The following is a 27,440-nucleotide window of genomic DNA, read 5'->3' on the forward strand; positions in this document are numbered from 1 at the left end:
GCCCCAGGACGACATGGGAGTTGCTTACCACTGTTAGGTGGACATGGTTTGTGAAGGTTCCTCCTCTAACCCTCTGACACGCTGGCCACATGCTCATCCGTCCTCCAACCCTTACTGTGGTGAGAATGGAGGCCTTGCCTCGGGCTCCTCTGCTCAGAGGGCCCAATTTCAGTCATCCCTCTTCTGTCACAACAATAGCTGAGGAGAAGCTCTAAGACCCCTACCAGCACAACTAGGTTTCAAATCCCAGTTTCGCCACATACTCACTGTCACCACACATCCTCAGTCCTTGACTTCCTCTTCTGTAAAATGGGGCAATGTTACCTATCTCACTGGGCTGTCTTGCGGAATAAGTGAAATAGCAATGGTAAAGCATTCAGCATGGTTCTTGTGTGTACATGTATAATGCTTTTCAGATTGGCTCTCGATGGGCTGCTGCTGGAGTTCTGCCCAGCTACCCGGAGCTATGAGCTTAGTTACAGGGCTTTCTTCCATAACTGTGGAGATGGGCAGTTCTCTTGCAAATATCACTGAGGAGCAACCCTACAGTCCCAAACAATCAAACACACAGAGTACTGCTCAAGTGTCTGGATGGTTCTGCCTTCCAGCATGCTTTTGCCTGGGCCGGACTGCGTGAGACAGGTACTCTAAAATGTCCCAACTTTATTCACAATCAGACCATCAGACCCCCGGCTCCCACCCCACCTCAGCTCCTCAGCTTAGCTCGGCTCTGAAGAAGCTGGATACGCAGTGACCTTCTGCCAAGCCTAGAGCTCAGGAGACATGCAAGATGAGCCCCTTACTTCTTCTGGGCTTGTGCCCTAGCCCGCTGAATCTTGTCAGCCGTGGCCGCGTCCGTGGCTCCAGTGCAGTGGGACAATACAAGTGTCAGCTCTGCTTCGTTCCGGTGTTCAATGGCCACATCTGCAGCCTGAGCCACATCCCTGTGGTTTGAGCAGGAGGGGAGATGTTGTCAGGCTGCCCAAAGGCACAAGCCGTACCCCTCATCAGCCCCTGGGCTCAGCCCCCTAGCACCCATGGGGCTCTCAGCCAACGCACCCAACAAGAAGCAAGGCCTTGACCTTCTGCTCGGGACCCACACGGGAGGCATACTTCTTGGCCTCATATTTGTTGTGTTGTTTCATGCAGATCTCGACAAAGGGCTTAGGAGAAGATGGGGAGAGGAGAAGGTAAGGCAGAGCCTTCCTGTCCTCTCTCTTACGAGCCAAAGTCCAGTGGACGCATGGTCCCCGTGTACTTCATACACCCTTCAGTGTACACAATCCTGACCCACCCCCGCCCTGACACACATGCAAAGTTGTGATCGCCACAGTCTCTGGGCAGGAACCGCCTACACACAGATCTGTTAGAGCCTTGAGACTCTATGTTTATGTCCACACAGCCACTCCACCATCCATGGCTACCCTCTCGCAACAGGAGTCCCTTGCCTTCTCAGGGCCTGTGCTTTCTCTCACCGCTGCCCTTATCCCACCTACCTGCCATACCCCTGAACCACCTGCCACAGAAAACAACCCGTCAGTCTCTTCCACTGCCTCCCGGACATGCCCTCCTACTGCCCCTCCACCCCCTACTCACACAATACTTTCCCTTAGGCACAGGGTGCTTGCTGCCGGCCTCCTGGGGGGCAAGCAGCTCATTCCCTCCCTGGCCAACACCCGTGGGTTAACTCAGACCCACTCGCCCACAGACCTGGCCCACGGGTGTGCAGTCATGGGAAACACCTGCTAACTATATGGGAGGGCTGAAAAGATGCAAGACCAAGCCATCTGCCCAGCTCTGAGCCTGGTCCCCTCCCCAGGATTACTCCCACTGGGTGTGGGGTGGCCGCAGAGCCCCTGCCTCACCAGGTAGCCAATGGGCGATTTCTTGCTCTTAGAAAACTTCTCTAGCTCCTCCCAGTCTTCCAGATCTGCCAGCGCAGTCAGCTTCAGCCACCAGAGCCTGCAGGGAAGCCGGGCTCGCAGGTGTTGTGGGACAGGCAGGCGATCCCAGGACCTACCTGCAGCCCTGGCCTCTCCTACCTCTTGTCTGGAATGCGGAAGTCACGTGCCAGCTGCTCCGCACGTTTGCTGTGGCCGCCGAGGACGAGGGTGGTGACTGTGTCATGCAGAGACAGGTCCACGAAGTGGCCCCCCAGCTCGTCTTCCAGGCGCCGCTGCAGCCGCAGGAGCCGCATTTGATCCTCCGTGGCCTGGGGTGGAGAGGAGGCCAGATGGGTCTGAATGGGGCCAACAGGGAAAGGCGACCAGACCAAGACCAGAAACAGACAAGGTTCTCAGAAAACAGTAGGGCAAACCTTGGCTGCGAACTCATTCTTGGCCTTGTAGAAGGCATCAGCCGCCGACTGCAGAGCTGCCACTCGTCCCTCAATACGCTGCAGGGGCAAGCAGGGAAGCCTGAGCTCCTGGTACCAAGGAAATCAGCCTTCCCCATTCAGGCTACACTGCTCTCCCCAGTCCCCATGCTCAGGGTTGCCAGGACCAGCCTTTCGCGCTGGGTGCACCGCCCCCCTCAGTGTCCCTGTGGGGAGGCTAGCTCCTCTGGGACCGACCACCATCCTGGCCTCTTATCATCTCAGACTCTCCCGCAACAGTGAGGACCAGAGGGGGTGTGTACTGGACAGACAGGGGACCCAGATGCCTGGAGAAGGTCCCTGACCAGCAGCCCAGCCCATAGGCCCTCCCCACTCTGTGGACCTCGGACCTCCTCAGCAGCATAGCTGGCTCGGATGTGGAAACTGCCCAGCTCCTGATGGTTGTCATCCTGATTGTAAAGGTCCTTCAGTGTCTCCAGCTCCTGGTGCTTACAGAACTGCGGCCACGGACAGGCAGGCAGTCAGCAAGGCCAGCTTGGGAGGCCAAATCAGTGGCTCGGGAGGCTCCAGCCCCACCCTTGCCCAGGGCACACACCTGTCGGTACAAACTCAGGGCCATGGGCTGGTTCCGAAGAGTCATGAAAAAATCTCCTCGGTTTAGCTCATTCTTCAGGTGCAGCAACACCGTGAACACTAAGGAACGGTAAGGTGGTGTGGGGACTCCAGCCCAGCCCTCTGCTTAGCCCAGGGGCCCCAGCCTTGCCCTCCCTCAAACTCTGCTCACCCAGATCAGTGTCCCCACTCTCGATAGCCTTGCTCAGGGCCAGTTTGCTTCTCTTCATCTTTAGGAGAAGGGGTACCTGCTCCCCTGAGCGTGGCTCATACTCCAGCAGCTGTGGGGTGAGGAGAAAGGCACAGAGAGAAGGAGTTGGCCTGGGGGCCTCTAATACCAATGTCAGAGTATCTGGGGAGGGTTGGGAGCCCACACCTTGATGGCCAGCTCTGTGCGGCCACAGCCATAGGCCCGTGCAGCGATGTCAGAGTAAGAGACGCCTGGTGTGTCCCCAAGCTTCTGATTAATGGCCCGAGCAACATCCTCATCGGACACATCCTTCTGTTGCACCTGCAGACAGAAGAGGGTTGTCACCCACACCTGGAGCTCACCCTTCACCCACCGCCCCAACTGGCCCTGGATCAGGACCTCCCCCTTCACCTCTACATTCCGTGTTTCCCACATGTCTCCGGGGCCTGGCATCTTCTAATTGACTTTGAAGTCCACCCTGTGTCCTTACCTTGTAGCAGGCCCAGTGAGCCAGAATCCTGCTGACACCCTGCACTTCAGGAAGGCGCAGGTACTCACAGATCTGGATCGCCAGAGGGTAAAGCCTCCGTAACACCAGCCTGACAGGCAAGGGGATAAAAAGGACAGGAGTGAGGTGGGATAGAAAGAGAGGGCAGAGTGGCCCCAGCCTGTAATTCAGGCCTTCCAGCTCCCAAAGAAATGGGTGAGGAACAGTGTCCACAAGAACACACCAGGGGCTATAATGCCCGCCCACATAAAGCCCTCCTCCCAGAGCCCTGGGACTTGCTATACCTATCCAGCAGCACCTGGATGGTGAGCTGTTTATATCTAGATTTTACGTGGTTAAGGATCCAAGGACTGGGAGGCAGTATGTTTAGCCCCTTCACCTCCCCTCCCCACCACGGGCTGTAAACATCCCAGCAGCTCGCTTAAGGATACTGGCTGTAAGTGAGGGGGATCCCGATGTGATAGTCCCGGATGGCATTGAGCACACGCAGGTCCTGACACATGCGCACGAAGCTGTCCGGTGGAAATCTGTCGAGGAAACACTTTCCAAAGGAGGCCGCCTGAGAAGAGCCAGAGGGCGAGAGGGGTGATCATACCTGCTGCCCTACCCTTCCCGCTAGGGCATACCCCCTCCAACACGCCCAGCACCCCTCCAGCCCCATCCCCGCTGGCCAGGCCGACCCTGAGCAAACTCTTCTGCATGTCTGGCCGGTGCTCGTGTCCCGCAGCCTCGATGCACTGCTGCACGGCCTGGGTCAGCTGCCCCAGCTCCTGGATCTCCCGGAGGTACTCATCTGCCTTCTGGCTCTCTTTCTGGGGCGTGGAGGAAGGGCACCAGGGATGGGGTGCCATGAGCGAGAATACCCCCATTTCCGGCCCCCCCACCCCTCTGGGCTGAAGTTCAAATGGGCTGGCATGGAGGGGCTGCAGAGGCCAAAGCCCAAACTCCCTCAGCCCACAGTCCACCCAAGTTACCCATACACCCTCCACCATATCCACCCGCAATTGCCGGCAGAGGGCCTTTATGACAGCCCTGATCGGTGCCTGGGCTGGGGACAACAGGGGTTCCCTGCACCTTCCCATCACTGCATGGAAGATACCATATTACTTCAGTTTACCTGAGCTGGCTCTCCCCAGTGTCCTGCCTGGACTCCTCTCTTTTTTTTTTTTTTTTTTTAAAGATTTTATTTATTTGACAGACAGAGATCACAAGTAGGCAGAGGAGGCAGACAGAGGGCGGGGGAGCAGGCCCCCTGCTGAGCAGAGAGCCCGATGCGGGGCTCGATCCCAGGATCATGACCCGAACCAAAGGCAGAGGCTTTAACCCACTGAGCCATCCAGGTGCCCCTGGACTCCTCTCTTGATAAGTGGCACCTGGCTGAGTTCATTGTGCCCAGGCAGGGAGGGACACAGGGCTGAGCCAATTAGGAAGGGGAAGGAGAAGAGCATGGGCTGGGGCCCAGGGAGAAGCCTAAGGCTTTACCTCATACTCTTTCTGGGCCTCCAACAACAGTGCTCCAGGAGCCATGGAGGCAATTTTGAAGATCTCCTCGCTGGCCACTAGGGGAGGGAGTTGATGAGTGTTGGGAGAGCAGGGAATCCTCAGCACTGGCTCAGTGCCCTGATCCTGCCCTGGGGCCCGTGGTCCCCTGGGAGGGCCTCACCTGGAACCTCATGCAGGAACTCATGGGTGCTACGAGAGAAGATACGGACCCCATCCAGTTCAGGCACCAGGTAGGAGTCTTCATCCAGCACAAACCTGGGCTCAGTCAAGGTTCCCAAAAGTACCCGGAAATGGGGCAGGGCAGGTGAGCCTCTCTCACCTTCTTTCCCTTCCCACCCACAGAGGCAGCCCTCCAAGGATACTGGATGCTCTCAGGTGCGTCACCCACCACCATCAGCCGTCTCTCCCAGGCCACCACGACAGCCCTCTCTTTGCTGCGAGGACGGCTGCACCTGTGGGCAGCATCACATGCACATCTGGGATACACACAGGACACGGGGCCCACAGCCACGTCTCTCACCTTCCCACATCGCTGCTTATACTGCTCTGCCTTGGGACAGCCCTGCACACGCATGCCACCCCGTATCCCATGCCTCTGACTGACATCTGCTTCCCTCTCCCCTTATGCTGTCAGCTCCCCGGAGCATCTGGGGCCCACAGGGGCGCAGAGGTTTCCCTCAAACATGCACTGGCAAAGCGGATAACTCCTCCTGGTGTGGCCAGTAGACAGGCTGAATCAAGGTGTCCCAGGAAACAAGGCTGTGCCCACCCACAGCATTATACCCCCATCCTCACCAGACCATCTGCTTCGGGGGGGCCCGGATGTTGCAGTTGAACTCACACAGCTTCTCCTGGAAGGGTGCAAGGAATATCACGGCCCTGTCCCAGTAGTCACCAGTCTGGTTAAAAGGCCCTTCCCCTACCCTTAACAGCTCTTTCCTGGACAAGACAGGGTGCCCCCACGTTGTCCCAAGAGCATACCTTGAGTGATGCCGTCCCCATCCAGATATAGCCTGTGTCTGTGAAGAGGGCCAGGTGTCGGTAGGTGAAGGAGACTGCCATCTGCAGAAAGCTGCTCACTCCGGGCGCCAGGCCAGGGGGCGTCTGGGACAGGCGAGGGACAGCAGACATTTTCTCACTGCCTCCCCCCGCACTGCCTCCCGCACCCCTTCCATTTCCCTCTCACTCGGGCCCTCACCACTGCAGAGCAGGTTGCATGGTCGAGAAGGTAAAGATCAGGCCCCACAGCCAGAAGAATGTGTGCAACTCGGTCCTGGCACAGTGTGGTCCAGCATGAGGGTGCGCTCTGCAGACCTGTGGCCGGGGCAGGGGGCAAGCTCAGGATGGCCAGAGCCCACGGCTTCAGCTCTCCTGGCCCCCAGGTCTGGAGGGCACCAAACGCCTGTCTCAGGGATGTTGGGGCTCACCTGGCACCTCCGGCATCCGGCGGAGCTTGAGATCACCCACATTGGCGCTGAGGGTAAAGCGGTGGGCCCCCGTGAGGATGGCCACCCCTGAACCAAACTCAGTATGGAAGATCCGGGCATCTAGAACGCGGTTCTGGAGCACCTCCTAGGGAGAGGGGCCGTGGGTTGAGAAAGCCAGAGGCCCAGACTCCAGCCCTCTCCCCAGCCCCCAGCGGTCCCTACATTGCCCATGCTGAAGTGCCTCCGGAAGTCGCCATGAAGCCCGTAAACCAGCACCACACCATCTTCCTGCACGCAGAGCAGCTCCTCCTCGGCTGACCAGCCTAGTGACACCACGGGCCCGCTCTTCCACTGCAGAGGACGGGGAGGTTCCTGAGGCTGTCCTTGGGACACAGACCCGGCCTAGCCCCAAGCAGGGATCACGAGTGCTCACCAGCAGACTGGCCAGAGGCAGGCCGGAGGCGGAGTAGATCTCAAGCACTGGCCGGACACTGGCTGCCTTCTCCTTCCGCCACGGGTTCCTCAATAGTGCTGTAGTTCAAGAAGAGATTTTCTTTCCAGCCCCCCAGGCCCACCCCATATGAGAATCAAAATTTAAAGTATCTCAGCAGGGGGTGAGAAAGGGGAAGGCGAGGGGTAGCTACATTAGCAAGGAGCACCTGCCAGCAAGGCCCCCGGGGAATCATGCACCTAGAGTTCAACCCATTGTCCCAGAACATGCAGCAGCATAGGGGTGACATACCAATGGGGCCCCCATAGGGCGCAGCGGCTACCAGGCAGTCCCTGAGTTCCTCCTTCAGGTCCCAGTCCATGCTGTACAGCTCATACTTCCTGCCCACACAGAGGCAAGCAGAAATTAGCCTTCTCATGACCTTATGCCCAGATGGAGTGAGCCCAGAGGAACCCCTAAAGCCTCCATTTGTCCTTCACAGGGGAGTTGAGGCCCCCCACAGCTGGGAGAGGGTGACGACTAGAAACAGCTCGGGTAACTGACCACATCCATGCTTAGGGACAGCAGGTGACAGAACAGAGGCATTTGGCTAGGAAGGATGTGGTTCATGGGGCAAGAGTCCAAGGGTGGCAGGAACTCATGGCACGACAGACAGGCTATGTGACCAATATCCAAGGCATAAATTCAGATAGGACCAGGGTGGGGTGGCTGGCTTGGGCCGGCATTAGCAGGAAATAAGACCGTCTAAGGTGGGGGCAGGTCTCTCAGAGCAAGCAGCCTTTCTTCTATTTCTGGTTCTTAACACCAAAGCAGGTTATAGGATTTATATCCAGGGGTCGCCCTCAATGCCTACTGATAATGAACTCCATTTTAGAGGCATTCAGTTAGTTAGCAGTGCTTGAAACAAATCCCAGAGGCACCTGGGTGGTTCAGTGGGTTAAGCTTCTGCCTTCAGGTCATGATCCCAGAGTCCAGGGATTGAGCCCTGCATCAGGCTCTCTGCTCAGCAGGGAGCCTGTTCCCCAACCCCCCATCCTGCCTCTCTGCCTACTTGTACTCTCTCTTTCTGTCAAATGAATAAATAAAATCTTAAAAAAAAAAAAAAAGAAAGAAAGAAAACAGAAATCACAGAGGAGCTCTTTGGTGAGCCCAGAGCTCAGGGGACAGAGTCCTGGGCTGGAGATGTCAATCTCTGAATGCTCAGCTTATGGGAGGTCACAGAAATCACAAGCTGGCACGAGATGACTGGAGTCTGAAATGGGCGTGGGTCGCTGAGTGTGTGCGACATGAAGACGGAGTAGGAGTCCTGAAGCCTGCCGTCATTTGAGGGCTGGAGGTGGGGACAAGCAGAAAAGGAGTAGGCCCTCTCCCAGGAAGCCAAGAGAAAGCAGTTTTTAAGGGGAGTGTTTCCTCCAGTATCATTTCGGGAGCCTTCCTGATAAGAATCAGAAAGATGCCTACCATTATCTTCTATTTGACATTCATTTTGGGGTTCTAGCAAAATAATTTAAGAAAAAGCAAATATAAAGGAGTTTATATTTTAGAGAAGGAGTGAGTTTGCTGCTAGTTGCAAATAATGTGATTGTCTACTTAGAAAATCCAAAGCAGGCTATGGATTAATGAACAAAACAAAAGGGCAATCAACAGAAGCCTACATATTTTCTATATCATAACAAAAATCAACTAAAATATGACTTTAAAAGACCCTAATCATGATAGTATTAAAATGATGATATGCAAGAATAAACCTAACGAAAGTTTTTACCAAATACAATCACGGTGGGGGGAAGAGAGGCGAACAAGGAAACAAACCCTTAACTATTAAAAACAAACTGAGGAAGCACCTGGGTGGCTCAGTGGGTTAAAGCCTCTGCCTTCAGCTCAGGTCATGATCTCAGGGTCCTGGGATCGAGTCCCGCTTCGGGCTCTCTGCTCAGCAGGGAGCCTGCTTCCCTCTCTCTCTCTCTCTGCCTGCCTCTCTGCCTACTTGTGATCTCTGTCAAATAAATAAATAAAATCTTAAAAAAAAAAAAAAACTGAGGGTGATGGAAGGGAAGCAGGCAAGGGTGGGGCTGGGATAGAGGGTTGGTTAAATAGGTGATGGGGATTAAGGAGGGCACTGCTGAGATGGGCACCAGGTGTTTTCTGTAAGTAATGAATCACTAAATTCTACACCTGAAATTGACCTTACACTGTATGTTAATAAACTGGAATTTAAATAAAAACTTGAAGGAGGGACATCTGGGTGGCTCAGGTCATGATCCGAGGGTCCTGGGACCAAGTCCTGAGTCAGGCTTCCTGCTCAGCTGGGAGTCTGCTTCTCCCTCTACCCCTCCTCCTGCTCGGTCTCTGTCTCTGTCTCTGTCACTCTCTCTCAAAAATAAATAAATAAAATCTTTTTTAAAAAACCTTAAAGAAAAATAAAGTTAAAAAAAATCAAATCAGGGACGCCTGGGTGGCTCAGCTGGTTAAGCAGCTGCCTTTGGCTCAGGTCATGATCCCGGCGTCCTGGGATCGAGTCCCGCATCGGGCTCCTTGCTCAGCAGGGAGCCTGCTTCTCCCTCTGCCTCTGCCTGCTATTCTGTCTGCCTGTGCTCGCTCTCTCTCCCTCTCTCTCTCTCTGACAAATAAATAAAATCTTTAAAAAAAAAAAAATCAAATCAAAGTTTACTCAAAGATATAAAAACACAGAGAAAGAGGTAAATAAAATCTTAATAAAATCTCAATAAATAAATAAAATCTTAATAAAATCTCAAATAAATAAATAAAATCTTAAAAAAAAAAACTAAACATAAAATCCTTTAGAAAATACAGGCTAATAGTTTTTTATAGTGTAAACTACGGAAAAGTTTTTCAGAGCAAGACGCATTCCAAACAGATCTATGAATGCATAAAAATTCCAGTAAAAACCACTCCCAGTTGGGGGGGGCGGTGGAAGCACACACTGATTCTTTTTTTTTCTTTTTAAGTAGGCTCCACCCCCAGCATGGGCCCAGTGCAGGGCTTGAATTCGTGACCCTGAGATGGAGACCTGAGCTGAGATCAAGAGTCAGATGCTTAACTGACTGAGCCACCCAGGCGCCCCAGCACAAACAGATTCTAAAACTCACTTGCAGAAAAAACAAATATAATTTTTATTTTTTTTTAAAGATTTTTTATTTATTTATTTGACAGAGAGAAATCACAAGTAGTCAGAGAGGCAGGCAGAGAGAGAGAGGGAAGCAGGCTCCCTGCTGAGCAGAGAGCCCGATGCGGGACTCGATCCCAGGACCCTGAGATCATGACCTGAGCCGAAGGCAGCGGCTTAACCCACTGAGCCACCCAGGTGCCCCAAATATCATTTTTAAATAGAAAATGCTGAAAAGTATTTTAAAATATTTTTAAAATAAGAGAACAGATATACGTCAGATATAAAATATACTACATAAAACTGAAATTAATTAAAACTGTTGTTTTGGGATAGGGAAAAGCAAATAGATTGATGGAAGAAAAGAGTCCAGAAAAAGAACTGGGAATTGAGCACGTAATAAAGATGGCATTTCAAATTATTGCAAATTGATACTTGAAATGAGACAATGGGCCATATGGGAAGAATTGCAATAAACACTATTTCATTACTTAATCTCTACAATACAATATTTTCCAGATGGAATTCAGGACTTAAATGTTAAAAATAAATAAATAAAGCCGTATCTGAACAAAACTTGGATCTCTTCACACTCTCAAAACAGAAACAATTTCTAAGTATGGTATATAACCCAGAAGTCACAGAAAAAGAACGAGTATAGATAAAAAAGACTTCTGGGGGTGCCTGGGTGGCTCAGTGGGTTAAGCCTCTGCCTTTGGCTCAGATCATGGTCTCAAGGGCCCTGGGATCCAGCCCTGCACTGGGCTCCTTGCTCAGCGGGGAGCCTGCTTCCCCCTCTGCCTCTCTGCCTACTTGTAATCTCTATCTCTCTGTCAAATAAATAAAATCTTTTCAAAAAAAGACTTCTGTATACTTCTATATGAAAAGGGTAAAAACAATATGTATGTTTTGTATTTGCTTTTATTTGAAAAACAAGAAACTCTGGAAAGATTTCTAAGATGCTAGTAACTGATTACTGGGAGGTGAGGAGGTGGAATCAGTTGAGTAAGGACAGGGACAGGAAAAACCTCGTTTGAGGTTTTAAATCACATTAATGGTTATTTATTAAAATGGTGAACATTAAGGGGTGCCTGGGTGGCTCAGTGGGTTAAAGCCTCTGCCTTTGGCTCAGGTCAGTGGGCTCTCTGCTCAGTGGGGAGCCTGCTTCCCCCCTCTCTGTCTCTGCCTGCCTCTCTGCCTACTTGTGATCTCTCTGTCAAATTAAAAAAAAAAATGATGAACATTAAAAAACTTTAATACATTTAAAAAATCCATGGAAAACTAGGAAGACAGACAAAATAAAAAAATGTGACACGTGAAAAACAGGTACTTTTCTTAAAAATACAAAAGGCTCTAAGTAATTTTTAAACATTTTTTAAAAGATTTTGTTTGAGAGAGAGAGAGACAGCATAAGCGGGGAGGTGGGCAGAGGGAGAAGCAGCAGACTCCCTGCTGAGCAGGGAGCCCAACTCCAGGCTTGATCCCATCATGAACCGAGCTGAAGGCAGATGCTCAATGGACTGAGACACCCAGATGCCCCAACTCTAAGTAATTTTTAAAAATGAAACTAAAACCAAAAGAAGAATGGTCAATGGCTATAATCATACTATTTTATGTGAAAATATTTAAGAACTAAACAGGGGTGGCTGGGTGGCTCAGCTGGTTAAGTGCCCACAGTGAATTCACTGTGGCACTACTTAAAATAGTTCTCTTGCAAATCCTGGAAAAACCTACTTCAATATGGGATGTCTGTTCTGGGGAATATTATGTGGCCATTAATAAGGTGAGTCTGCGTACTGACATGAAGTGATCTCTAGATGTCCTGTTAGGTAAATACAAACAAACAGGGGCACCTGGGTGGCTCAGTGGGTTAAAGCCTCTGTCTTTGGCTTATGTCATGATCCCAGGGTTCTGGGATCGAGGCCCACATCGGGCTCTCTGCTCAGCAGTGAGCCTGTTTCCCTTCCTCTCTCTCTGCCTGCCTCTCTTCCTACTTGTGATCTCTGTCAAATAAATAATAAATAAAATCTTTATTAAAAACAAATGAAAAACCCCTGCAGCTCAACAGGAAACATATGAACCCATTTATTTTATTTTACTTTTATTTTTTAAAAAGATTTAATTAATTATTATATATACTATATATGTTATATGATATATTATATTTATTTATTTATTTATTTATTTGACAGAGAGACAGAGAGAGACAGCAAGAGAGGGAACACAAACAGGGGAAGCAGGAGAGGGAGAAGGAGGCTTCCTGCTGAGCAGGGAGCTCAATGCAGGGCTTGATCCCAGAACTCTGGCATCATAACCTGAGCAGAAGGCAGATGCTTAACGACTGAGCCACCCAGGCGCCCCGACCCCATTTATTTTATAAGAAAATTAAGCACATATTTTGTATATATATACATATATACACATATATACATATATGTACACATCACTACACATATGTGTGTAAATGCACAGAAAAACCCTCAGAGACACGAAGCTGCACTGAGCCAGAGACAGTGGTTACCTGTGCCGAGGGTGGTGAATGGAGGATGTTGGAGGACTGCTAAGTTTTAGACTTTTACATCACTTGACTTTTTGATAAACCATATACAGTTTTTGACATTTTGTTACTAAAATAGTTGCATGAAAATCTGACGGGAAAACAGTTGTTCACACAGACCTACTATGTCAGTTCTCATGGAGCCACTCAACTCCAAATTCACCCTCCACTACTGCTCTGTGATAGACAGCATTCCTTTAGGCCTTTCCCCTTCACCATGAGTGTGAGTTTCATCTTTCCCAGCAGAGGGCGCTCAGAGGGACATTACCGGAGGAAAGAGCTCTCCGACTGCTTCCAGCTGGGGACAGCCGGCAAGCAGCCAGGGTGTGAGGACATCTGGCGGCGCTCTGCCTCCGTTATGCAGGAGCAATCTCAAAGGTTCTCCTGGAATGGTAATCACATTTCCAAGCCTCCCTGGGCAGACACCACACTCCTGGCCTCCTGCCCACACCAGGCTCTGCTTCCTCAGCTGCCAAGATCTGACTACCCGGCCTGTGCCCCTGTGTTTGCACTGACTGACATCCCTCTGCACACCTGTGCACCCAACCACTGCTTGTGGCTAGACACCATGGGCTCCAGGCTGCAGAAGCAGCACCATTCCATCCCATGCCCACATGCTTGGCCACCTGTTGCCGCTTCCCTGTGTCCCCTTACCTCTGAACCCCAGAGCATTGTTTCTTGCTTGCCCAGGACCTGGGGACCAGCTCTGGCCCATGTAAACCAGCGAACTTCTCTGCTTTCCAGTGATCTGCAGTTTTATTTTCGCCATTAGTATCTGAACCCCTGCATGGGGAGAGGCTTCCTTTCCAAGTGTGTCACTCCTTGGGTGCTCTCCCTCAGCCTAATAATTCTTTATGTTTATCATTCTCCGTTTAGGTCCCCAGACTGGACCCAAACTGATACAAACTTGGGGCAGGGAGTGGTCCAGAAGACAGCACCCTAAAGATGTGATCTGGGGATTGGTTTGGTTGTGTGCTTGGGCCTGAGTGCAATACTGAGCTCCTGGTCATGGGAAACGAATGCTAGTCACCTATTTCATGTGGCGGCATCACAATTAATCAAGCGGGCAGTTTGCTGTGGTGAAATGCCAAGTCAGACATGTGCCTTCGGAGTGACTTCTGTGCCTGACCGTGGGCTAGATCATTCTGAGTTCACTTGAACATTTATAAAGAGAAAATGACAAACTTGGGTCCATTAACTTTTAGCTCAAATCATGGCTCTGAGAAGTAGGAAGCTTCCATAATTGCCCTACAGTATACAGCCACACAGCTGCTACTGCTAAAAATCAAAATTTAATTGTGTGGGTTGTTAAATTGTAACAGTTGAATTCACCAACACGCCATTTTTCAAGTGAAATTTAACAGCATTGATCAGAACAAGAACTGTATCCTGAAACTTAGAAACAATGCAAGTAGCTTCCCTTCGCGTGTCCAAGGAAACTAGCCTTCGGCTCTTGAAAACCTTGTGATAACCTCCTTTGGGATAGATGTCTTGGGAGCCTCCCTCCCCAAGGCTGACCTAACTAACAGTACTGCTGAGTGGCTAATGTGCCAACAACAGAGACTAAGATCTGGTCCCAATATGGCACCATTCCTGGGGGTACCAGCCTACAAGTTGATTACATATGACTTTGCAAGGGCGGATGTGGTCATCAGCGTCCAAACCCACTGGTCAATCTCTACTTTGCTCCTAGTGGACAATCTGATGTAAGAAGCTTGCAGATGTGATGCTGCATAAGTATCACAGCATCACCTATGACACGTTTCTGCCAAAAATGTTCACCCTGAATCTGTTCAGGCCTCTAGATCTAATACAGTTTCAGGAAATACAGGCTATGATAGAGAATAAAGATCAAAGGCACCACAGGGAAGCAATGGGACAAATCCAGAAAGTAATCTGGTCTCTTAAACAAGTCAATGTCATGAAAACAAAAGGTAGCTGGGTCTCTGAAAGAATTAGTAAGATTGATAAACCCCTGGCCAGACTTATCAAAAAGAAAAGAAAAAGGACCCAAATAAATAAAATCAAGAATGAAAGAGGAGAGATCACAACCAACACCAAAGAAATACAAACAATTATAAGAACATATTATGAGCAACTATACGCCAGCAAATTTGACAATCTGGAAGAAATGGATGCATTCCTAGAGACATATAAACTACCACAACTGAACCAGAAAGAAATAGATAACCTGAACAGACCCATAACCAGTAAGGAGATTGCAGTGGTCATCAGAAATCTCCCAACAAACAAGAGCCCAGGGCCAGACGGCTTCCCAGGGGAATTCCACCAACCCTTTTTTTTTTTTTTTTTTAAGATTTTATTTATTCATTTGACAGAGAGAGAGCTCATAAGTAGGCAGAGAGTCAGGCAGAGAGAGAGGAGGAAGCAGGCTCACTGCCGAGCAGAGAGCCCGAGGCGGGGCTCAATCCCACGACCCTGGGATCATGACCTGAGCCGAAGGCAGAGGCTTTAACCCACTGAGCCACCCAGGGGCCCCTCCACCAAACATTTAAAGAAGAATTAATACCTATTCTCCTGAAACTGTTCCCAAAAATAGAAATGGAAGGAAAACTTCCAAACTCATTCTATGAGGCCAGCATTACCTTGATCCCAAAACCAGACAAAGACTCCATCAAAAAACAGAATTACAGACAAATATCCTTGATGAACACAGATGTGAAAATTCTCACCAAAATACTAGCCAATAGAATCCAACAGTACATTAAAAGAACTATTCACCACGTCCAAGTGGGATTTATTCCAAGGCTACAAGGTTGGTTCAACAACCGCAAATCAATCAACATGATACATTACTAAAAGAAAGAACAAGAACTATATGATACTCTCAATAGATGCTGAAAAAGCATTTGACAAAGTACAGCATACTTTCCTGATCAAAACTCCTCAAAGTGTAGGGATAGAGGGTGTGTACCTCAATATCATCAAAGCCATCTATGAAAAACCCACAGCAAATATCATTCTCCCACAGCGAATATCATTCTCAATGAGAAAAATTGAGAGCTTTTCCGCTAAGGTCAGGAACATGGCAGGGATGTCCATTATCACCACTGCTATTCAACATAGTACTAGAAGTCCTAGCCTCAGCAATCAGACAACAAAAAGAAACTAAAGGCATCCAAATCAGCAAAGAAGAAGTCAAACTATCCCTCTTTGCAGATGATATGATACTTTATGTGGAAAACCCAAAAGACTCCACCCCAAATCTGCTAGAACTTGTACAGGAATTTAGTAAAGTGTCAGGATACAAAATCAGTGCACAGAAATCTGTTGTGTTTCTATACACCAACAATGAGACAGAAGAAAGAGAAATTAAGGAGTCAATCCCATTTACAATTTCACCCAAAACCATAAGATACCTAGGAATAAAGCTAACCAACGAGGCAAAGAATCTGTACTAAGAAAACTATAAAGTACTCATGAAAGAAATTGAGGAAGACACAAAGAAATGGAAAAATGTTCCATGCTCATGGATTGGAAGAACAAATACTGTGAAAATGTCTATGCTACCTAAAGCTATCTACATGTTTAATGTAATCCCTATCAAAATACCATCAATTTTTTTTGAAGAAATGGAACAAATAATCCTAAACTTTATATGAAACCAGGAAAGACCTCGAATAGCCAGCGGAATGTTGAAAAAGAAACCCAAAGTTGGTGGCATCACAATTCCAGACTTCAAGCTCTATTACAAAGCTGTCATCATCAAGACAGCATGGTACTGGCACAAAAAAAGACATATAGATCAATGAAACTGAATAGAGAGCCCAGAAATAGACCCTCAACTCTATGGTCAACTAATCTTTGACAAAGCAGGAAAGAATATCCAATGGAAAAAGACAGTCTCTTCAACAAATGGTGTTGGGAAAATGGGACTGCCACATGCAGAAAAATAAAACTGGACCATTTCCTTACACCACACTCCAAATGGATGAAAGACCTCAATGTGAGAAAGGAATCCACCAAAATCCTTGAGGAGAACACAGGGAGTAACCTCTTCGACCTCAGCCACAGCAACTTCTTCCTAGAAACATCGCCAAAGGCAAGGGAAGCAAGGCGAAAAATGAACTAATGGGACTTCATCAAGATCAAAAGCTTTTGCACAGCAAAGGAAACAGTCGACAAAACCAAAAGACAACTGACAGAATGGGAGAAGATATTTGCAAACAACATTATCAGATAAAGGGCTAGTATCCAAAATCTATAAAGAACTTATCAAACTCAACACCCAAAGAACAAATAATCCAGTCAAGAAATGGGCAGAGGATATGAACAGATATTTCTGCAAAGAAGACGTCCAGATGGACAACAGACACATGAAAAAGTGCTCCACATCACTTGGCATCAGGGAAATACAAATCAAAACCACAATGAGATACCACCTCACACCAGTCAGAACAGCTAAAATAAACAAGTCAGGAAATGACAGATGCTGGTGAGGATGCAGAGAAAGGGGAACCTCCTACACTGTTGGTGGGAATGCAAGCTGGTGCAGCCACTCTGGAAAACAGCATGGAGTTTCCTCAAAAGGTTGAAAATAGAGCTACCCTACGACCCAGCAATCACACTACGGGGTAATTACCCTAAAGATACAAATGTAGTGATCCGAAGGGGCACATGCACCCAAATGTTTATAACAGCAATGTCCACAACAGCCAAACGATGGAAAGAACCTAGATGTCCATCAACAGATGAATGGATAAGGAAGATGTGAAATATATACACAATGGAATACTATGCCGCCATCAAAAGAAATGAAATCTTGGGACGCCTGGGTGGCTCAGTTGGTTGGACGACTGCCTTTGGCTCAGGTCATGGTCCCGGAGTCCCGGGATCGAGTCCCACATCGAGCTCCCAGCTCCATGAGGAGTCTGCTTCGCTCTCTGACCTTCTCCTAGCTCATGCTTTCTCTCACTGTCTCTCTCTCAAATAAATAAATAAAATCTTTAAAAAAAAAAAAAAAAAAAGAAAGAAATGAAATCTTGCTATTTGTAATGACGTGAATGGAACTAGAGGGCATTACGCTGAGTGAAATAAGTCAATCAGAGAAAGACAATTATCGTATGATCTCCCTGATATGAGGAATTTGAGAGGCAAAGTACGGGGTTTCGGGGGTAGGGAAGGAAAAAATGAAACAAGATGGGATCGGGAGGGAAACAAACTGTAAGACACTCTTCATCTCACAAAATAAACTGAGGGTTGCTGGGGGGTAGGGAGGTACAGAGAGGGCCGTTGGGTTATGGACATTGGGGAGGGTATGTGCTATGGTGAGTACTGTGAAGTGTGTAAGCCTGACAATTCAAAGACCTGTACCCCTGGGGCTAATAATACATTACATGTTAATTAAAAAAAAAAAAAAGGTAGGGGTGGGGGTGGAGACAATAATGTTCAAGTTTACAAGAGGCTTAGTTAAGAGAGGTAAGCAAACAAGTAATTCTGGTTTGGGTCTTGATTTGAACAAACCAGTTATAAAAAGACACTTTGAAGACAACTGGAGAAGTCTGAATAAGAACCGGTTGTCAGATGACTTTAAATGTTAATTTTGTTAGGTGTAAAAGAGTCCTGAAGTTTTATAGGAAAGACTGTGTTTTTAGAGGAAAAAATCGTTTTTTAAAGTAATACATATTGATGTTATGTCTGTAATTTAATTTTTTAAAAGACTTTATTTTTAAGTAATCTCCACACCCAACATGGGGCTCTAACTTATAATCCTAAAATCAAGAGTTGCATGCTCTACCGACTAAGCCAGCCAGGTGCCCCTGCAAATTTACTTTAATATAAATCATAAGGGGTGCCTTGGTGGCTCAGTTGAGCATCAGACTCTTGGTTTCAACTCAGGTCATGATCTGAGGGTCTTGGGATCAGCCCCACATCACACTCAGTGCAGAGTCTGCTTCTCTCTCTCCCGTCCCCTCTGCCCCCTTGCTACCCCCCATGCCCTGCAGCTCTCTCTCTCTCTCTCCCAATTAAATCTTTAAAAAAAGAAAAAAAGAAAGAAAGAAAAAAAGAAATACAAGAGAAAAAGTATTTGATTAAAAAGATGTATCTGAAAAAAATAAATAAATAAAAAGATGTATTTGGAGTTGGCTTTAGATAGTCCCAAAAGTGTCTGAGAGGGGGAAGGGAAAGATGAAAAGAAAATGACAGTATTGATCTTTAGTGCAGTTCAGGAAGAAGTACATGGGTGTCCGCTAAATTACTCTGTTTAACATTTCTTTTAGAGATTTTATTTATTTGACAGACAGAGATCACATGTAGGCAGAGAGGCTGGCAGAGGGGAGGAGGAATCAGGCGCCCCACTGAGCAGAAAGCCCGATGCAGGGCTTGATCCCAAGACCCTGGGGCTCAATCCCAAGACCCCCGGATCATGACCTGAGCCGAAGGCAGAGGCTCTAACCCAGTGAGCCACTCAGGTGCCCCCATTTGAACTTTTTCTTAATAAAATATTTTAACCTCCAAAGTACTGAAGCAAACACTGCAACACAACAACAATTTTTAAGCCCAGGTGGTGATGCTGTACTTTTTGTATGCCTGAAGATGTCCCTAGTAAAAGGTTAAATTCAATTCCCAAGAAAGAAGTGAGCACTTACGATTCTCCAGTGTTCCAGGGAATGAAGTTCAGATGAGGCCTGAGATCTGTCCACTCAAGTGACAGAATGTCACTAAGAACAAGGTGCTCGGACCAGAGTGAATGATTAGTAGGAAGAGAGAAAACAGAAGGAAATGCAGATGGTGGTCTATCGACCGTTGGCTGGAATGGGCAGAAAAGGATGCAGTGACAAGGAGGGACCTGTGGAATGGGGGAGTTTATTTTTTGTTAGGACAGGGAGATACAGATCAAATTTCTAGGACCCATCCCAGAGATAAGGGAGTATGTCTGACCATGGAAGCTTTGCATAGCCAGCATCTCAGGTGATTCTGAGCAAGGGGTCCTGGACAACAGCTGGAGAAACACTGTGACTGAGGAAGCGTGTGGGTAGATGGCACATGGTTTCTGGGAGGACAGGGGGACAGAGGCACAGCTCCTCACTGGGTCAGGTTTGGTAGCGGGAAGCCTAGGCCCTTCTATGCAGACTTCCAGTTCTCTCAGAAGCACGAGGCAAAGTCAGCTGTTGAGAGAAGGGGCCAAGGAGACTATGATTTTCAGTATTTCCAAGTTAACTTCGTTGTTTCTTTGTGTAATCTTTTAAAAGGAAAAGCAGAGCCCTTGCGGTAAGTGTAGGCTGAACCCCCCCCAAAAAAGACTAAGAGGGCCCAGCTGAGGCTGGGGGGCATCGAGTTGCTGTCGTCCCAACTACCTGTGTGTGGGCTGCCCGGCAGCAGTGAGCAGCAGCCTAAGCACAGGTGGAGATGGTGAGTGGCTGGCACACTGGGAGGTGGCTCTGTCTCAGGCAGGAGTAACCGAAGGACAAAGGAACAAGGTTGTCAAGGAAAAGACAAGAAACTGAAATGACTGACTGCAGCTGTACTCCAAGCTGGACAGGGAGGGACACATTTATAGAAGGGGGCTCTGCTCGTACATACGAAGAGAACAAAGGGTTCCAGGGATGGGGATCCCGGTGAGGTCCAAGGACAGGTGGATCAGGAGGTATCAGAGTACCAGTGAGGACAGGAGCCTACGGTCGGATGGGGGCTGCCTGAATTGAATGCTTCCGAGGCAAAGCAATTCTGGCAGAGCACAGGCGCCGGGTGGAGGGTGGCTGATGTAGATAAAATCACTCGAGTAGAGCTCAAGGAACCCTGAAGCCAGGTGGGCCCTTAAATCACTCTGGAAAGAGCAGGGGTGCACAGGAGGCTGTCCCAACAGTTGGCCAGGGATGTGGTTCAGGAGGATGGCAGCAACACAGACCTGGCTGGGAAGGAGGCAGAGCCCCTCCCAAGGGGGCCAGAAGTAGTGAAGAGCAACAAAACACGGACTACCTCTCCAGGTCTTGGAGGTAAAGAAAGCTTCTCAGGGACAGTTGGGTGACTCAGGCTGTGCCTAAAGGGTGGCACTGGGTCTGCAGAGGCAGAGTGGAGGGCAACAGGGAGGGTGGCCTCTCAGAAGAGCCTAGGGGTAGGGACTCTTGTAAGGACAGCCATACGTTCAATGAGGAAGACCAGTCACAGTTTCCTCCTCTACTCCCAGTTCCTGGAAGTGGAAATCTCAGCAGCAGTAAACGGACCCTGGATTCCAATACCAGGAAATCACTAAACCTAGCAGTCCTCGTAGTCTCGGTTCTAGCCCCTCCCCTCTCCATCCCTCCCTTCAGACACTGAAGAAATCCCTGTGGCTGTGGAGCTGAACTTCTGGAAAAGTACGTTCTGCTGCAGCGCAAGCAGAGCCCTTGTGTGAAAATAGGTGATCTCCAGCCTTTGCCTCCAGGGTCTAAGCTGGACTACTGGACCACTGGGGTGGAAGAGGCACATCAGGTCTAGCCTTGGGGAATAATCTATTCCAAATCCTAAAGCCCAAGAGAGTTCATCAGCACCCCTGAAATCCTTTGACTCCAATTTGCCTCAAAAATAAATACTCTATGGGGCACTTGGGTGGCTCAGTGGGTTAAGCCTCTACCTTCGGCTCAGGTCATGATCCCAGGGTCTTCAGATGGAGCCCTACATCAAGCTCTCTGCTCAGCAGGGAGCCTGCTTCCCCCCTCTCTCTCTCTGCCTGCCTCTCTGCCTACTTGTGATCTCTGTCAAATAAATAAATAAAATCTTTATAAATAAATAAAGAAATACTATGGGGGCGCCTGGCTCACTTAACTGGTGGAGCGTGCAACTACTGATCTCAGAGTTGTGAGTTTGAGCCCCATGCTGGGTGTGGACATTACTTAAAAATAAAATCTTAAAAAAAAAAAAAAATACTACACTGGGGCGCCTGGGTGGCTCAGTGGGTTAAAGCCTCTGCTTTTGGCTCAGGTCATGATCCCAGCGTCCTGGGATCAAGCCCCGCATTGGGCTCTCTGCTGGCCACCTAGGCGTCCCTCAAATAAATAAAATCTTTAAAAAAAAAAAAACACTGAAAAGAAATCTAAAAAAATAAATAAAAATTTAAAAAAATACTACTAAAGAGCTCCTGCACATTGTCACTGGAATTTTTTTTTAAGGATCTTTTTTTAAGATTTTATTTATTTATTTGACAAGGAGAGAGAGAGATCACAAGTAGGCAGAGAAAAATTCCAGCAACAATGTACAGGAGCTCTTTAATAGTACTTTTTAAAAATTTTTTATTTATTTTTTAAAATTTCTTTTCAGTGTAGTATTTTTTTTAAGATTTTATTTTTTTAATTTTTTATTTTTTCCAAAGATTTTATTTATTTGCCAGAGAGAGAGAGAGAGAGAGAGAGCATGCGCAAGCGAGCACAGGCAGACAGAGTGGCAGCAGGCTCCCGGCCGAGCAAGGAGCCCGATGTGGGACTCGATCCCAGGACGCTGGGATCATGACCTGAGCAGAAGGCAGCTGCTTAACCAACTGAGCCACCCAGGCATCCCTTAAGATTTTATTTTTAAGTAATGTCCACACCCGGCATGGGGCTCAAACTCACAATCCTGAGATCAATAGTTGCACGCTCCACCAGTTAAGGGAACCAGGCACCCCCATAGTATTTCTTTATTTATTTATAAAGATTTTATTTATTTATTTGACAGAGATTACAAGTAGGCAGAGAGGCAGGCAGAGAAAGAGGGGGGAAGCAGGCTCCCTGCTGAGCAGAGAGCCTGATGCGGGGTTCAATCCCAGGACCCTGGGATCATGACCTGAGCCGAAGGCAGAGGCCCAACCCACTGAGTCACCCAGGCGCCCTGTTGCTGGAATTTGAAATGGTGTGCTTGCCATGGAAAAAAGAGTCTGATAGTTCTTCAAATAAATAAACACAGAATAACCTGTGATCCAGCAAGTCTATTCAGGTTATATATCCAAAAGAACTGAAAATAGTCTCAAAGGGACATTTGTACACCCATGTTCATAGCAGCATTCATACTAGCCATGAGATAGAAGTAACCCAAGTATCCATTGATGAATGACTGCATAAATAAAATGTTATACATGTACAAGAGAATATTATTCAGCCATAAGAAGGAATGAAATTGACACAGGCTATCATATGAATAAGCCTTGAGGACAGGAAAGTATGCTAAGTGAAATAAACCAGTCACAAAGAGGCAAATACTTTCCACTTCCACTTCCACACTTTCACTTATATGAACTATCTACAGTAGTCAAATTCATAGAAAAGGAAAACAGAATGGCCGCTACCAGGGCTGGGGGAGGGGGAACATGGGGAGTTATTATCTCATGGATATAGAGTTTCAATTTTGCAAGATGAGAAAGTTCTGGAGATTTCATTGCACAACATGAATATACTTAACACTCCTGGACTATCCTTTAGAATGGTTAAGGTAGTGAATTTTATGTTATTATATTTAACGACAATTTTTTAAAAGCTTATTTTTATGTTTTATTTTGAGGGGGAGGAATAGAGGGAGGGAGGGAGACAGAGAGAGAGAATTGAACGCAGACTCCCCAGTGAGCAGGGAGCCTGACGTGGGGCTCGATCTGAGATCATGACCCAAGCTGAAACCAAGAGTCGGATGACCAACCGACTGAGGCACCCAGGGACGCCTAACCACAGTTTTTTTAAATGTTCACGTTTAGGGACACCTGGCTGGCTCAGTCAGTAGAACACGTGATTCTTGCTTTTGGGAGTTTAAGTTTGAGCCCCACGTTGGGTATAGAGATAATTTAAGGTTTTAAAAAATTTTTTTTAAAGATTTTATTTATTTATTTGATGGACAGAGATCACAAGTAGGCAGAGAGGCAGGCAGAGAGAGAGGAAAGAAAGCAGAGCCCGATGCGGGACTTGATCCCAGGACCCTGGGATTATGACCTGAGCTGAAGGCAGAGGATTTAAGCCACTAAGCCACCCAGGTGCCCTAAAAATAAAATCTTTTAAAAAGTTTGTGTTTAGGGCGCCTGGGTGGCTCAGTGGGTTAGGCCGCTGCCTTCGGCTCGGGTCATGATCCCAGGGTCCTGGGATCGAGGCCCGCATCGGGCTCTCTGCTCAGCGGGGAGCCTGCTTCCTCCTCTCTCTCTGCCTGCCTCTCTGCCTGCTTGTGATCTCTCTCTGTCAAATAAATAAATAAAATCTTAAAAAAAAAAAAAAGTTTGTGTTTATATGTTACTCCCCCCCCCAAAAAAAATCCCTACTAAAATAATCAACCTCTCTTCTAAGAAGAGTTTCAGGAGTACATAATGTATCTTGTCTCCTTTCTCTTACAGTGAGGGATGTTTCTACTAAAGTACCTGAAGCAATGTGTCCAAAACCAAGGTAAACCTTTCCCCACAAAACTCACTCTTCCTTTTTTGTCTTAAGCCAAAAGCCCAGTCATCCTCAATTTCTTGCTCTACTCCTTTCTACCCAGTGCAACCCATCACAATTTCCTTTAATTTTGTCCCCTAAATACTTCTCTGATGCATCCCTTTCTATTTCCAACATCTCTGCCCCAGTGCTCTCCACCATCAACTTCTCTCAGGCATATTCCACCCTTGTGTCCATATTTGCTTGCTCCTTCCAAAACGGTCTTATTTACACACATACACTCCCGGCAATCCAAACACACTGGCTCTGTTTAGAAGATTGAGAGTGTCCTTGTCTTTCCTGCCTCAGGACCTTTGTATATGCTTCTTTCATCACACTCCCTGCACCTCCATTTACTCATTCCCTGGATAGGGTATTATTGTTTCTTTCATTAAGTCTTCTTACCTCTAACCTCCCAGTGTACTATATATACTCTCTTAGGACCTTATATCTCTCCTTTACACTGATTATGATTAAATAAATACTAAGTCATTAATGGTTATCAACTGTGTCTCCTGCTGGCTGTAAGCTCTATGAGAGCAGACAGAGTCCATGTCTTTTTATTGGTTGATATACATTCAGGGTTGGGCAAAATTAACTAACAGGATTAATCCAAGGTTGGGTTTTAAAATAAAAATGGCTTAAATTCTGGATTCCTATAAAAACTAGTAACCATTCCCTCTCATTCCCTTCCCAAATTCAGTGAGCTTTCCAGAACATTACTTACATCACAAAAGAATCTTGACCTGCAGACAGGACTCAAAATGCAATACTTACATCAGTCATTCATTCACTTATTGGAACATGCCCTGCCATAAAGCTATGAACAAATATGAATAAAACTAAATAGTTGCATTTAAAATATTTCCACTCTGGTGAAGTTAGAATATGCTGTATGTTTCCCGATTTACAACAACAACAACAACCAAAACCAAAACCTCTATGCTTTAACACAGGTTCTAGAAGAACAACGGATTCAAAGCCTGGCTCCACCACTTACCTGGTGACCTGGCCACCTAACCTCTCTGTGCCTCAGGAAGATGGAGCTAATGACACATACCTCATAGGGTCTTGAAACAAACAAGTTAATACATATAAAATACTTAACATAGTGTCTAGTACACAGTCCCTCTGTCAGCAAAAGTCATATATCCTCCAGAGCAAGGCTTAGACTTCTACTCTTTCTGGCAGCACAGCACAGGTAAGGGGAGGCTACCCAGACAGGTCATGTCTACAGCAGGCATTCCACACTTACACTCATTTAAATCTTTCCTGGTATACCAATAAAGCTAAGACTGCATGTGATAAAGAGGAGCTCTGTGGTAATGAGGTCATTGTCTTCAGCATTCTCTGATTTAACAAACCTGTGTGGTCACATGTATTTTCCAAAATAATACGAGTTAATATTTTTTAAAGTGTATGATGTGCGAAACACTAAGTTACGTGGCTACTTTTGTCTGATATACCTTCTCTGCAAAAACAGTTGAAATCATTATTTCCTACTGACTTTACTGCTTTTTAAATTAAATTTCTGCATTTTCATATTGCATATTTCATAGGCACATTTATAAGACAGAAGAATTACAAATAAACAACAAATGCAAAGGATCTCTAAAAATCGCCATACAGTTTCACTAACACAAGAGTACTTTGTGTTGAAATATGATCCCAACACAGTATCTTCATGACCTTTAGTTGAAATCACTAAAGTATTTTTAAAACTTTATTGGGCAAGTACTATATAACAGGCACTGTTCTATGAGCACTGGACAGAGATAAACAGAATGTTGGCCCTCAAGGAACTTAGTTTAGCAAAAGAAACCACATGCAAATATTGCCCTACTGCGCCTTCCATAACAGACAGCAACACCGGCCAGAGAGACCTAAAGGAAAGTCAGCTGACTCTACTGGGACTGGATCAGGGAAGGTTTCAGAAAGAACCCTTGAGCTAAGCCCTGAAAGATGAGCAAAAATTTTCCAGTGAGATAAAAAGACCAATGGCAGTACCCAGAGAAGTAACTGCAGGCTGGATGCAAACATGGAAAGCCATGAAACATCGTGGTGTATTGGGGTTCTGTAATTCTGTGCAACTGGAATACAAGACTTGGGTAGGAGAGGGGCAGACGGCGCTGGAGATAAACAGAGACTGACTTACAGATGTTCCAAAAGGAGTTTGTATTTTACCCCACAAAAAAGTGGCGCCGCTGAAAAGTCCTATTATTACCTATCAGGGTAATAATGTGATCGGTTTACACTTCACATCAATAGTTTGGGGCTCGGGGCCCCTGGGTGGCTCAGCCGTTGAGCTTCTGCCTTTGGCTCAGGTTATGGTTCCAGGGTCCTAGGATAGAGCCCCGCATCGGGTTTCCTGCTTAGCGAGAGGCCTGCTTCTCCCTCTTCCACTCCCCCTGCTTGTGTTCCCTCTCTTCCTCTCTCTCTCTGTCAAATAAATAAATGTGTGTGTGTGTGTATATATAGTTTAGGATATATATATACATATATATATATATATATATATATATAGTTTAGGACTCCACGACTCCCGTGAGAGGGTTACCCCAAGCTAAGCGTCCTCACAGGCCCTACCCCTGGATTCGCCCCTCTCTCCCAGTTTGCTGTTACCCCGCCCGCCGTGCGATCCCGCCTCCCGCGGAGCGCCACTGTAGTCTAACTTTGGCAGCACTTCCCCACAGGAGACTGGACACTCGCTGTCACCCACAGGCCGTCTCCCTCAAACGTGATCTGAGCATCCTTCCGGAGGCTGACAGATCTCAGCTTCAGCTTTGGGCTCTCTCTGCCCCTACTCGTGTGACCGTGATGTGACTGCCTCAGTTTCCTTCCTGGAGCTGGGGAAGGCCCGGCCCCCAGGCCATTAGGCGGCTGTGCGTTCAGCGGTAGACGCTGCGGGGGAGCCCGCGAGGGGCGGACCCCAGCGACCACAGTGACGAGGGCGCGCGCTGCCGGCTCCGCCCGAAGACTCAAGCCAGCGGGCGAGCGGGGTATGCCGGGCGGTGGGCAGGAGGGCGGGGCGGCTCACCGGTAAAAGGCAGAGTCCCCAAGCGGGTTCCAGTTTGCCGTGTAGCAGTCCATGGCTGGTGCAGGTGGTGGCTGGGAAGCGCCGAGGGGACACCCGCCTAGCACGGGCTCCCGACCGGCACTTCCGCTTCCGCCCGTCCGGGTCACGTGGCGAGGCTGCCGCCACGCCCATCACCAGTGTGGGCAGCTACATTCGGCCGCCGCCGCGCCCCCGCCCACACCCGGGCCTCGTGGCCGCCCGGGTGGGCTCGGCCCTGGCTCCCACCCTCCGTCGCGGTCCACCTCGCCGCCTTCCTGTCCCCTCGGGCGCCGGGGGTCGCGCAGGGCGGGACAT

At 47.9% G+C, this 27,440-nt stretch overlaps 1 protein-coding gene across 1 annotated transcript; it reads right to left on the reverse strand.

Annotated features, from left to right (window-relative positions):
* Positions 1 to 643: 643 nt before the first annotated feature.
* Positions 644 to 27,228, reverse strand: VPS16 (VPS16 core subunit of CORVET and HOPS complexes). The gene is made up of 24 exons (XM_004772907.3): positions 27,108 to 27,228; positions 7,318 to 7,406; positions 7,009 to 7,106; positions 6,798 to 6,926; positions 6,576 to 6,720; positions 6,347 to 6,462; positions 6,130 to 6,252; positions 5,944 to 5,999; positions 5,511 to 5,600; positions 5,309 to 5,403; positions 5,128 to 5,204; positions 4,326 to 4,457; positions 4,077 to 4,204; positions 3,930 to 3,965; positions 3,628 to 3,736; positions 3,324 to 3,458; positions 3,120 to 3,228; positions 2,931 to 3,028; positions 2,725 to 2,832; positions 2,318 to 2,395; positions 2,043 to 2,212; positions 1,866 to 1,962; positions 1,060 to 1,163; positions 644 to 944 (listed from the first exon to the last, which is right to left on the reverse strand). Exons 1-24 carry the CDS (start codon positions 27,158 to 27,160, stop codon positions 800 to 802), a joined length of 2,520 nt encoding a protein of 839 aa, XP_004772964.1. The 5' UTR covers positions 27,161 to 27,228; the 3' UTR covers positions 644 to 799.
* Between the last annotated feature and the right edge of the window lie 212 nt (positions 27,229 to 27,440).

This window comes from Mustela putorius, unplaced genomic scaffold (assembly GCF_011764305.1).
Source record: "Mustela putorius furo isolate JIRA1106 unplaced genomic scaffold, ASM1176430v1.1 tig00000874_pilon_pilon_pilon, whole genome shotgun sequence".
In the NCBI taxonomy this organism is placed as follows: Eukaryota; Metazoa; Chordata; class Mammalia; order Carnivora; family Mustelidae; genus Mustela; species Mustela putorius.